The sequence below is a fragment of the Schistosoma haematobium genome, chromosome 4, assembly GCF_000699445.3.
Source record: "Schistosoma haematobium chromosome 4, whole genome shotgun sequence".
Taxonomy (NCBI): domain Eukaryota; kingdom Metazoa; phylum Platyhelminthes; class Trematoda; order Strigeidida; family Schistosomatidae; genus Schistosoma; species Schistosoma haematobium.
Window position 1 is genome coordinate 39,398,907 of NC_067199.1, and position 13,870 is coordinate 39,412,776.

A 13,870-nucleotide genomic window follows, 5' to 3' on the forward strand; every position below is an offset into this window, starting at 1 on the left:
AGGGAGGAAGTGGACATCGTCACTGTGAGAAAATAGAGACATACAGCGACAGGTATCTTCATCTAGCAGTACCATTTAAAACTAACAAGGTCGCTGTAAATGTTGAGTGACTACATATATGTTTGTTTTTAAGAATGATTAACAGAAATAGGTAACATGAACATTGTTGGGAACTTTACTACAGTACGAATTTATGATCGGTGGAAATGGCTTAATGCTCAGAGAGATCTATTGGTTCGAATAGTTCCAGATGGAATAGAAGACGCCCTCTAATAACGACCTTCTGTGTCTAGAAGCAGTGGATCACCGAGTCCTCTAAGTTTGGATATGGTTAAACAAAAAAGCAGAAGCAAATGAGGGCGCCATAGGTATTTTTAGTTTGACAACACTTCATCCAGTAACACCCATAAATGAATCGTCCCCACTCAGTGAGATCAAAAGCCAGAAGCGATGAAGTTCAAAGATATTTCTGGTAGACTATCAATATATAGAGAAACAACTGGTCTAGACTGTTGCAGGAGAAGTTGAGCACGGCGTCCCCACTCGTGATCTGGAGCGGACGCATGTCTGATCGCCTTCAGTTAGGTGAGTCCATTAAAACTAATATGGTCGAGGACTTTCAGAGCTATCGATTTTGGGGATTTATTTGCCGTTACATAAACATCAGCATATTGGTATGAAATACTATCGACGAGTTATAATAACCTAAGCTACTAAATACCGAGATTGATTTCGTTCTTGACTGGATTTTGGTGAAGTTAAAGCCAGATCATGCATGAAACTCCTAATATGTGTAGTAGATACTAGTAAGTTATCGTTATTCTTGATTGTTGCAGTGAGTTTGAGAAGACTGAAAAAGTCCGACCGCGCAGTATTTAAGTTGCGCCAAAGTAATGGCAACTGGCAGTTCGGGTGATAGCTACTATTGCCACTCTTGCGAGGCTGAGGTCGTCCCAAACTTGCAGGTTATTTTAAAATAACATTCGTTAATTATTGTTCAGGACTTTACATGCTCGGCGTGCCACTCAGGTTTCATTGAAGCAATCAGCCCAGGGTAATTTACTTTCTGCTCCTTTCCTATTGTTTTCAGAAGTGGTTTATCATCGAATCAAACAGAAGTATATATCTGTCATTCTAACCTTTATTTATGACAGTTAGATGCAATGCAGATGATAGGTCAGCTATTTGGAGGTTCTCTTAGCGACAATATTGTTCGCTATTTTGCAGCACCTAGGGATGACCTTAGTTCAACAGATGATGAGTCATTAGAAAGGGAAAATTTAGCTAGAAGGTCGCGACGATCGACAAGAAGTTCAAACAATAGGTCGACACGAGAACGTGTGTATACTCGTGTTCCGGATGGTCGTCATGCTTTTTCTACTCGCATCCAGTTATCAAGTGTGGATCATCCATTCAGATTGCCATTCTTATCAAACTTTGCCTCATCTGATGGAGATGTGCAAAATTTTGTTTTTAATAGAGGTGAGTATGTTTCTCGAATGTATATTAAATAAATTAGTTTCACTGCTTACTATACTGTCATCATATTCGTCTAAGATTTTCTTAGGGCAACTAATGTATAAAGATTGAGATATTTATCTGGCAACTATTTTTGGTAGTGGGTGCACTACTTTTGGTTCAATATAACGGCTGACTTTACTAAGAAAGTCACTAAAAGTGCTAGTTTATGCTAAGTGTTTCGATAGAAGTTGATCCACTCATCTCAACTTTTAGACATCTGGCTATCAATAGAACTGATTTTATACTCTGTACCTGGACTGGACTATATTAGTATAGAGTGTTTACGGAAGCTGTCAAACTTTGCAGTTTACACCGTAGACTGACCTCAGACAAAAGATTATTGTCCAAGGTCGGTCTGTGATGCAAACCACTGTTCTTTGTGATTGTCAATTAGGTATTAAATTAGTTATCGGCTAATGTGTTTAATCCTAAGCTACTTTTTTGTGGCGTTACTACATGACTGCCTGAATATATGTTCCGAACCTGTGACTTTCAGGCTAAAGTAATGTACCCCAGCTACTAAACCGACTCTCTCCCGTTCAAACTTCTATAGTTAATTGAAATTCTAAGTTATGAGAATACTTTCTAGTCATTTACTGTTTTTTTTGTCGTGGCTACGGTGTTTTTTAAAGTATAAGTGCAGTAGGGAAAAACTCAGTGGTTGCCAAACTAAACCAAAAGATTACTCTGTGAAATCATTTGTTACTGATTCGTACAAATTCAGCTTTTTCCTTTAGTGTATTAAAAGGCCAGTAGTTGGAGAATAGATTACCTACTTAAGAAGTTTTAACTGCTCAGGCTGTCTTCTTGACAGCTGTTAACCATAATAGTGTGGTTATCACGTCCTCTTTTTGAGGTATTGATAGGTAATCATCTTTTAGATGCTCTTTTTGCTATCTTCCCTATTCATTTGACTCGCCTACCACCTGTTCATACTTCGAATAGTGAAAAGTTAAGAATGCGTTCATGAGAAAATTAGCTAGGAACTCACCCGATCATGAAAATCATCCCGAAAAAGCTTGGAGTGTTACCGATAGATCTGTTTAAAAAACCATGTTATGTTAGTAGTTTTAGTCGAAAAGTTAAAAAAGGTCAATGGGTTTCGTAAACCTACTAAATTGGTAGCTGCTCTGAAACCTATCTAGGGATTTCCATCAACTCTTAGGAAGGAAATGCAGCAGTACCTGTTGGGTTCACTTCAGAGGTCTACTAGGATGGTGGTCTATCTTTGATAGTTAAGTTGACTGGGAAAGTTTGGGAGTCAGATGTACTACCATCTGCCTGATCTTTATTGATAATCGTCCCAGTTTATAGGGAGGGTTTAAAATCCCCCCGTAAAAAACACAAGAATGGCTATGGCTAATATGCTGTCTAAAATATTAGCCTCAATAGTCATCCGTCACTTATTTGGAACTCAAGAAGAGCATACTCCAAAAACCAGGTTGGGTTCGTATGAATGTGGATGTGTCAATCAGACATTACCATTGGTTAAGTTATGCAACACGTACCCATTGCCATCCCTAATCGCATTTCAGGAAATGAAGGTGACATTTGGATACTTTGACCGGGGGGTTTGCTTGGCAGTATCTGACTTTGAATCATCATTCGCATCTCGGCGGACTGCCGAGTGAGCGGAGGTGATACTAAGTGTCGGGTATTAGGTACTTATACGAAAATAGTTGATGTAGTTGTAACTATCGGCTGAAGTGACTGAGACAAAACAGAATGTTATTAAACATCTCATTGTTATCTAATTTAACACAGCTTGAAGTAACGAAGTTACTGTATAACTAATAAAAACATGTCTCCATATGCATAATTGGCCATTTTCGTTTTTTAAGCTATGCTTGATCAGTTTATCACTGTGATAATGAATGAGTTACAAGTGGGTCCACCACCTGCCCCAGAATCAGCCATTGCAGACTTACCTACAAATGTTTTGACTGAAGAACAAGCATTAAAGTTGGGTATTTGTTCAATATGCTTTGATGATTTCAAAGAATCCGAATCAGTAATCAGATTACCATGTGCTCACACCTACCATCAAACTTGTGTTACAACATGGTTAAAACAGGTTAGTATTCTGTATATACTTTATTTTTTTGTAACAGTAAAAGAAAAACCTAATTTTTGATCTATTTTGAATATGCTGAACTCGGTTGAATCGACTCTGGTCACAGGTTTGAACTTTGTTTTCTACCTAACAAATAGTGAGCAACAGAGTGAGACCTTTGACGTCTTACTCGTATAGTCTATGGTCTGGTGTGTAAATATACATGTGTTTGCTAATTCTCACTTTCATTTCAAGCTAAACATATAATTTGTAATCTAGTCAATTTAATTATAGCCTTTATTGTGACTTTAATTGATCCCATGTAAATCATACTGCTTTTTACTTTCACTAAGTTGACCTTCCAAGTACGTTCTTGTGTAACGCTACTCATGAATCTTCACTGAAACTAAAGCGATTGAACACCTACCTGGCTATTTATTATTGAATTTAGAGTCTTTAGATTATTGGTTCAAATTTGTTCTCTGTTATCAGAATAGTTCAGTGAAAGCCTCGTTTTCCTTCACATAATATGTTCAACTACATGAATATGCTGCCAAGATTTATTCTATAGGATTAGTGTCGAATAAAGTCAATCTGAATTTCGTTTTCTGTGTTGGTTACATATACAGTTTTAATGGGGCAGCCTTATCTATCTTGGCATTTACGTTCATTATTCATTTTGACATTGAATCGTATCTACATCTAAATTATCACTTTTTATATATTTTTTCTCCGAATTGTATTTATAAAAATACGTGAATACAAAATACTGACTTGTCTATTGAGAAATAACGATAGTTGATTGTCACTTCACTTTCACTTTTCTCAACTTACTGTATTAATTCGAAATGTGACAACTTGGATCTAATGTCCTAAATTCTGTGACAATAACGAAAGCAATTCTTTATGTCCATTGTACTTGCTTGCAGATACCTCAACCATTTAAGTTGAAAAATTCCTACTGCACCTCAGTTAATATCCTGAACCTTAATCAGCGGTCTGGTGAGATCAGTGAAATGACCAATATGTTTGAACTGATAACTTACCCGCTCAATCTACCCTAGAATTATAATCGATCATGACTGGGGAAATAACTCAATCGATTATGAAGGAATTAGAACTGTTCGGTTACGAAATATGCAACCAAGGTTGCGCATTCGAGTAATTACCAAAAATAATGACTACTTATAGGTAAAAATATGACGGAAAGACAACCAATCATCTCAAATCATACCATTATTTCTCAATAAAATGATGAATTCATGGAATACATTTATCTAACAAAATTGTTTTTGTTCTCTTGTAATGTTGAGACTGTATTTATAGAAGTTTGTTGCTAATAACTTTTTAAACTACGGGATTCGGTTGTGGATAGAAGAAAAGGAATACATGTTACGGGTGATTGTTTATTTCACAAATATACTCACGGACCAATGAACTACAATCAAGGCCTTAACGCTTACTGGTCCCGAAACCCTTCATATTCCGGTAGCCAATCAATGTATGCAGATTAATCCTCTGTTGTACTTCGTTCAGTTGATAACTCAAAATTCATACTACAATATATACTTGAAATGACTGACGTCACAGCACACCAAATAAGAAAGTATACTTAAGACACAATCATACCATAAATGGCAGCGGGTGAACCGGATAGTGTAAAGTTAATCAGCAATAACTAAGGTATAGTAGGACGTTTAGCAACAGTTAATAGGTCCACTAAAGGCATAGAATGAGGGGAATATAGAAATTCAGCAATAAATTTATCTGCCGATTATACAGCAAATTGTAGATAATAATCATAACCCGATAGTTCCAACCTCTTCAATATTTTCTCGTTATAACAAGATAAATTTGATAGTCAAGAGTAGCCTCATGACATCATTGGATATATCATCTGTATTGATTAATACTCCACTACAAACACTCGATTTTATTTTCAGTGAACTTATAAGGAGATGTATAGATATTGTAATTTTTGTTTTTGTAATAAAACAGTTGATACTCAGGTTCATGATAAATGCCAACTTCTAATCCAACAATGAGTACGTACTAATGACAGTTAGATCATGCAGTCGTGTGATCAATAATAGATCTTCTTTCCGTCCTTTATTATTGTAAAGCTGGAGAATAGACCGCTCAAAAACTTAAGCAATCAACTAGAATTTTCCTGTTCCCCATATAAATAACCATAACTATTATTAATCACTTTATTCGATATTATATTTTTGATACAATATAGAATTCTCAGCACAAAGTATTTCGACAAGTTTCCTTTCCTTATTTCTTCATCTATCCTAACGATAAATATTGAGTTATCACCAGTTAGATGATGTTAGCAGTTCAGGAATCGAAATCTGAACAATGGTCATTCTTTTCAATGCGTACTGACATCCAACACAATGTCTCTGATTGTACTTTTTTGTAAGTTGTACGGTGAAAGATTGTAAACTTCCCATAAACGCGTCTAAATAGGTTATGCGATTAAGAGCCATAATGATGTGTTAAGACAAACAAAATATAGGTAACTTGTTCAGATATGTTGATGTCAGAAACAGGTAGCCCAGATATTCAAACAGGTCGCCAAAGTACTTTCATGGTGCTGAAAAAAGACAATTTGCTTAACATTTTTAAAAACATTCAATTACATTTGTTGTAGAAAAAGAACTGAGTTAATAGCATCTCATTTTTGTATGCATTACTAACAAGATTAGATGAAATTTTAAGAATGGTTGTTTGCGTATAGAATCATCGATTGAACAATACATTCTGTTCGATATTTTTTATTATTTAAGTACAAGGGTATCCTCACTCAATGTGCTGTAGTAACTTGTTCCTATTGATACCGTCAAAGATTATTTAAGTAACATCTGTAGCCATTCTTAGTAAGTTTGGATATTATCTCAAATTCGTCCACACCTAAACTAGGTAACAATGATGTGCGAGATGTTACTTTGTTAAAATCACAGTTCAAAACGTTGCCTGTAATATATTAACACGAAAGTTGAGGAAGACTGTTAACAATAATCAAACAATCACTAATAAGAAATGTCTAAATTTGCTGCGTCCATGTGTGTGTATCATTTCTGGTTGTGAAGCCAGTTATACAGAAAACAAAATTCAGCAAATTCATCATTGTATCGCTGAACATTATCTGACATGGGTTAAAAGAAAAACAAGATCCAATTTTCGCTCACTTGGTTGACAGCAGCATGCTTATTCAAATACAACTCTTCGTGTTATTCACCATATTCCATCATATTTACCGCATGATTTACGGTTCTTACTTTGCATACTGATTTTATTCGCTAACTTTTGTGTTCAAAAAATGTTTGCACAATCCTCCCTAATTTGGCGATCGACAAAAGTCATAACAAAGCAGGTTGAAAAGAAACTTGGATTCCCTTCACTTTTCTCAGTTGTTCTAAATTCCACTTTTTATTAAGACGTAATCTTGACATTCGTCTCTTTAATTCTTACATAACCATTACTAAACTAATTTGTTATCAAGATATTTTTGCTAATTTTCTTATCAGGTGTTATGTAACCCGTTGACCATTGAACTTCATGTTTCAAATTTCTACAAGTAAATACTTTGATCATTATGGTTGTTTTTCCCTGTTCCTTCCAACTTCTTAGTCATTCGATATTTTTATAATCATGAGTGAAACTTATTATGTCATATATATATTAGAGACTAATGGAAAGAAAATATTTTTCCCCCTATTCATCACATTGCTTTTGTTGCAAAACAATAACAAAAAATTCGTACTTTTCAATTTCTGACTTTTTAGCATGGAACTTGTCCAGTTTGTCGAAAGGATTTATCCGGACGTGATACTTCACGATACGAAGATCCACCTCCAAACTTAACAGGAAATAGTAATGGTTCAAGCTCTTCCAATTCCTAGTCTTCATTATTCTTTCGATTTTTCTAAAAAAAAATATAAAACCGCAAATTATATTCATTAAATTTGTCTATTTTCACACAAACACTTCAAAAACAATCCAGCTAATATATATAGTTATCGAAGTGTGTCAGCGAGATGCTGTATAGTTTCATCATTTTCTCTTTTTTTTCTGTCTCTTCCCATTGTGTAGCATATTTTTTCCTTGTGTATGTATGATGAACCCAACCAGCCCTGTGTTAATTTGTGTTTGACAATTTTTCCCTGTTTCTTCTGAAATCCAACTTTTCTATCAAGATTTTTTTTTACCAAGATTGTTACATTATCTTACCCAATTAATTTCACACTGACTATTAAATGCGTCCATCTTACTTTGTTTATCACTATTATTATTGTTCTTGTATTCACTAGCTTCGTGATAAGACTACTACTTGCTTTCTCATCCCACTCCACCTTTTTGCAGAAATAAAGTGAATACTCAGAAGAGGGTTTTTCATACTTCTCTACTTGTATTGTAGCAATTGTCAATTAATTATCAATCAATAAAAACAAAATGGCGAAACGATATTCCCTTTGGTTCAGTCTAATTGTTTATTCCGTCCGTTATTCGAATTCTCGCTTCATTATTTTATCACTATCAGTTACTTACTATTCCGTATAGATATACAGATAAGTATTATTGAAATTTCAGTTCAGTACCTATGTCATATGAAGAAAACTTGAGTATATATAAAACTAATTAGCTTATTATATGTTTTGTTGACAATTTCAATATCTTTTTTACTTTATCTAAGGTTTATTTCGATTCCTCGCTTCTCTAAACAATCCGTAAAGGAGTTTAACATTTATCTGATTACACTGTCCCAAAATAAATCAATCTGACTGGACATGTCGATAATTAAGGTTGGTAGAAATATTCCTGCACCCTTTCAAGTTTGACTTTCAGTCCTCATTATTGTATTAGCGAAATCCACTAACCAGTATTGTTTCCTCACCAATCAGCTTTAATGTTACTATATTTGTTCTTTATTTCCATTAAATGGACAAAATCCAGTTTAACAATGAATGTGTAAATTATGTCTTTAATAGATTTGTCGTGACACGTGAACTTCAGTTACATTCCATTCTACTGTTTGTTGGGTTTCAAATATGTCAAGTGCACTGTTCTCCGGTACAACACAATGATCAGTCTACGTTCCTTTATATAACATTTAAAGGGTCGAATAGTTGGTCGATCATATGATCCCTTCTGAATTATTGGGAAACATAACTCCTACTTATACGCACGTTGGAAATGTTATAAAGACCAACCCTTAAAATTGGGAACTAGTGTGGTACCTCGTGACAGTGTTGATTAACATTAGTACTTTCTAATCAATGGCATAGCCCTTGACTTCTCAGACATTTGTTATTGCTAAGAGAATAGCCACATCACGAATGCAGATCTTAACGTATAAACTAAGACTGACAATTACTACTAAATACTAGTTAGCAACATGATCTCCTTCCTGTGATTCCCTTTGAGTAGTAGTAGTAATAGTAGGTGTTACGGCTAATTATATTCAAGTTGTTTGTTTTTGCCCTTGTATACTAAAATTCTTTTACATATTGTCCTCAGCATATAACGAGAGTTACATAGTATTGCATTCATGAGTTTTGGTTCCTCTTTTCTGGAATAATAAATTTACTTAACTGATGAGCAACTGAGTATATTCGACAAGCTACTGTTTTATTGAAACAAAGCAAGAAGGAAAATATTAGCTGGATACTTTTAACTCTTTGTAATTCATTGTTTTCTCTTCATATACATATAAGCTAATGAGTTTGGTCAATTCAGGTTAACATTGCCTAATAAATGAAGTGTTAATCAATCATATGGTCTAATTATACTGGAGAGGTATATCAGTTATTTCATTGAAAAAACGTGAACCAGATTGCCAAGTGAAATATTGGATTTACTTCAAGTTCATTCAAGTACATTCTTCCTCTTTACAATTATTAATTATTTTGTACTCTGAGGATTTTAAAATTACTTGGGCATATTAATTTTATTCATGGAGTTCTGCGGAGCGTGATTCTGAATATTGTCCATCGGTTATTCACATATAGGTAAAACAGTCTTTTTGTATATATTGTAAATGAACGTTTCCTGTTACAGCATATCACTGGGTGGTGATCAATGTCATGTGTCAAGTCCTTATTAATGCAGATCGAGTGCTATCGACCAGGTTGCAATGTGATCAGCAGTCTAGGTGACTCGACACTGCGTGCACTATGTTGAGATTAGATGGTGGTTGGAGGGAGCATCAGTTCGCTCAAGATTACAGGTACACCTTGATGACGAGTGCCGAGTAGCACGAAACCCGGATCCAGGGTTTCCTGTCGACTATCTCCAACCACTATCTAAACTCTTCAAACGTACTGCACATCCACAATTTCACCAGGAGTCGGACGTTGGACCTTTAGATTTCACAGCGAGTGCTTAACCTTTAGACCACTGGGCTGATATCCAACCAAACTTCCATTATCTTCAGTAACTGCCTTATATCTGACAGACTCCACTGATTAACAGTTTCTCACTATGAATTCGCAAATTACCTTTTAAAATTAGTCATTAGTGACCATATGATAATCTCCACATAGCGCAAATAAACTATAAAAAAACTGATTACACTAAATTAATAATAATTGACCAGTATTATTATTATTTTAAAGGTAAATCTACTAATCACTATGGTCTGATTAGTTATGTGATCAACCTATAAGTTATGTAAGTATTGATTCACATATATTCTTTTAACCAGTCAAGTTACAATCTAAAAATAGTAGTGATATATTAATAAGACTTGTGAAATTAACAATAATCAATCAATAAAAATAAATCTATCAAATTAATAAAAAAAACTTCTTGGAAAAAAGGATTATTTCCGAATTAAAGTCAAACTCGACAACTAACGGTATAGTTTCTATGTATAATTAGTTTATTTATAACAATTACATGTGAATAAAAGATAATCTCATTTTTTCAACTTATAATTTAATTACCAAGGTTTGACTTGATAATTTCGAATAAATTGAGCATTGGGTTGATTGTTATAAATAAATAAATAATATATTTGTAATATCCCAATGAATAGAAAAATTGGATTTTCTGACGTTTCGTGACTTGGTGTAAGTCACTTCTTCAGAGAATAAATAACCAAATTAAAATTAATCCAAGTTTAAATAGTACAACGGAACAATGCAAGAATAATATTTGATCAATCAAAAAACAGGTATGAACAAGTTGATGTCATGTCATTTCTGTCAAGGTGATTCATAAGTGATATGTATGTAAATTTGTGTGTGTATTTATGTGTGCATTGTTTAAGAATGAGAACTTGTGTGACCTTTATGGTAAGAAAGGATAGAGTTTAAATTTATAATATGATAGTGTGAAATTGTAAATACGATCAGACTGAATGGCTAGGATAGATGGTCCAAGTAGGATGTATAGTAAGACCTTCCTTTCTATTGAGAGACGTAGGATTAAGCATTATATGGAACGCCTCAGCTACCCTCCTTTCTTTGTAGTTGGAAAAGCTTTTTTGCAATATTTTGATATTTTTAAAATCGATTTGGTGGTTGTTGAAAATGGCATGAACTGCTATTGCCGATTTAATTTGAAGTTGGTTCAATTCTACAGGATTGTTAGGAGGTTTCTTTGTGTACCTAATATGTTCTTTGGCTCTAGTCACGATTTCGCGGGATGACTCTCCAATATAATAGGCATCACAATCAATACAACCTAATTTGTAGACGCAGTTCTGTGTGGACATGAAAGGGATTTTGTCTTTCAGGCGAACTAAAGTATTACGTAGTGTGTCCGTTGTTTTGTAATACACTTTGATTCTGTGATGTTTTAAGATTCTTTGGATTTCTTCTGTTGTGCCATGACGGTATGGCAGAACTACAGTACCAGTCCATGGCATTTCATTCGAATCATTATTATAATGTAATAAACTGTTTTGTTTTAATATGCTTCTAATAATCTTCATAGGAAAATTATTAAATTGTAAGATGCTGACTATATTCATTTGTTCTTTTTGTTTGTCTTCCTCTGATGTGATGATCTTGTTAGCTCTTCTAAATAGATTTAAGGCTAGCGAGATCTTTGCACTGAAAGGATGTGCTGAATGGAAGTCAATATAACGATTTGAATGTGTCGGTTTTCGATAAATGGATAGGTTTAGACTTTCATTTGGATTTCTTTTTACTAAGCAATCCAAGAATGGTAGCTCACCATGTACATTTTCATTCGTGAATTTGATGTGCGATGAAAGTGTATTTATTCGTTTTGAAAAAGATCTTAGATGAGTCTTTTTTATAACAACAAATGTATCGTCTACATATCTAAGCCATGAGAAACATGATGGTATTACTTTTAGAAAAAAGGCTGCTTAGTTGCTTACATCGTTGTAAATCAAATTATGTAGCGAAATTTCACCTTAAAGAGTGGAACGGCATCTAATGACATCATTCCTTTTGAGGTTATACTGACGAATAATTGCAAAATAGCAAACTCAACTAAATTACAGGTGTTATGTTTATTGAGCATTTCAGCCGTTATGGTGGAATTATTCATGGGATACAAAAGGATATCCTTCTTATTTTATCTTGAGAGATTGTTTGGTTTTGGTGTAACAGATCCAGATGGTCTAAGGTATTTGAGAAGACCACAAGTGATGATTGATTTGTTGTTTCTTGTGCAATACTTTTTAATACTTGATTTTTCCAGGTATTTTATGATGTAATTCATTATTATTTTTCAGCATCTTGTAATTTGCCATAAATACAACTACTCAACTTCAGCACATGATACCATCGAAGAAACATTTTCTTCATTAAATGGTTTTTGTTTATATATATATATATATATCAATATAGAAAGGCAGAGTTTAGCGGAAATAAAAAGAAATGAACATAAAGTGGACTCATCATTTTTATCGTCAAGAGTACCGCAAAGTAGTTAGAACAAACTAAATATTTAAACTAATTATCATCAGAGATTAAGTTATTTTGAACATCATGTTCATTATAGACTGAAGTCATTTGGAAATCTATTAAAAATGACTGAACGCAAAGTTCTAGACCAGACCACCTCAATATTTCATATCTGCGACATCCTGTAAGATAAAACTCAAGATTAACTGATCTTTTACAAACAAGATACATCGTTGGTTAGCCAAGTCATCTAATAATCTAAGTTTTGAACTCAATCTTTTAGTCATATAACACGATTTTGATGTAATATCACTAATAAGCTAATGCACCTTTAATGAAGTGAACTACCCTTCAGATCATGGTGTCATACAAATAAAATTAATACGTTCGGACTCTCATCGCTTATGAGAAATTCAGTATTACTGTGTTAGTCACATAGAGATGTTTGTTTACATCAAGAACTGTTGTGACTTGCTGAATAACTATCATAAACCATAGTCAACTAAACAGTTGTTTTGTTATTATTTGAGATTCATTTGCATTGTGTATTTAGTCAAAAGCTGTGATTTAGAACCATATATCGTAAATTGATTGGATTTAAAAATTTTACCTATTGGGTTCCTAAACATCTACTTCATTATTAAGTATTCGTCAGTAATATTGAGTACGTTTGGATTCAATCATATGTCAGATAATGTGTGCAGCTTACTAAAAACTCTCAAATTAAATGAATCAACTGTTAAGTGTTCACTGGTTTACAATGGTCCTTCAGTTGATATCAGTCTGTGATTATAACTGTCTTCAAATTAAAAGACTAATATGACGGGGATCTTCAAACGATTACCAGTGTGTTAGGATAAGTTTCAAATCATTTCTGTCATCTAGCTGTTAGTTATGAAAGAACACAAGTAAATTATGTAAAAGAATATCCGTAAAACCCAAACTTGTTTGATTACATACTATACAGAGAGAGAAAAGTGTCTCAACTTATTTCTGGTATTAATAGATCATTTCTAATCTGATAAGAGTTTCGATAACCCTACGTGATTACTTTGGAAATTAGACAGTTTTTTTTAATATTCATCAGAGTTATTAGATTAGAATCTTGAGTAGTTACACTCATTAATTGTTGCTCTGATGATTGTCAGCTGACTTCATTTCAAAATTCATATTTTATATGCTATATACATCAACATTTATCATTAAATAAATAATCTTTAATGTAATGATTATTGAGTATTTTAAGTTATGAACTATTCAGTTGTATACGTTCACTCATTACATCACTTACTCTAACTGTAATATGTACTCTATCTAGTGTTCATTGAACTGGTTTAACTTTATTTGTGTATAATATTTGCATAAATCAATAATGATTCCTGTTAAAATTGCCTCTGTCATCTTT

At 33.6% G+C, this 13,870-nt stretch overlaps 1 protein-coding gene across 2 annotated transcripts; it reads left to right on the top strand.

The window, feature by feature from the left end:
- The first annotated feature begins 844 nt into the window (after positions 1 to 844).
- On the top strand, positions 845 to 13,652 carry MS3_00008038 (uncharacterized protein). Of its 2 annotated transcripts, XM_012941718.3 has the most exons (7): positions 845 to 965; positions 1,002 to 1,054; positions 1,091 to 1,118; positions 1,155 to 1,482; positions 3,363 to 3,595; positions 7,369 to 10,439; positions 12,294 to 13,652. In XM_012941718.3, exons 1-6 carry the CDS (start codon positions 894 to 896, stop codon positions 7,483 to 7,485), a joined length of 831 nt encoding a protein of 276 aa, XP_012797172.3. In that variant the 5' UTR covers positions 845 to 893; the 3' UTR covers positions 7,486 to 10,439; positions 12,294 to 13,652. The 2 variants fall into 2 exon arrangements, with proteins under 2 accessions (XP_012797172.3, XP_051066961.1); XM_051216374.1 differs by having other exon boundaries at positions 845 to 1,482; positions 3,363 to 10,439.
- Positions 13,653 to 13,870: the final 218 nt, after the last annotated feature.

Bases quoted from the DNA above. Each gene is read 5' to 3' on its own strand.
- MS3_00008038 (XM_012941718.3), top strand. From the start codon at position 894: ATGGCAACTGGCAGTTCGGGTGATAGCTACTATTGCCACTCTTGCGAG. The intron at 1,055-1,090 runs GTAATTTACTTT...TATTGTTTTCAG, and splicing joins ATTGAAGCAATCAGCCCAGG to AAGTGGTTTATCATCGAATC. The intron at 1,119-1,154 runs GTATATATCTGT...TATTTATGACAG, and splicing joins TATCATCGAATCAAACAGAA to TTAGATGCAATGCAGATGAT.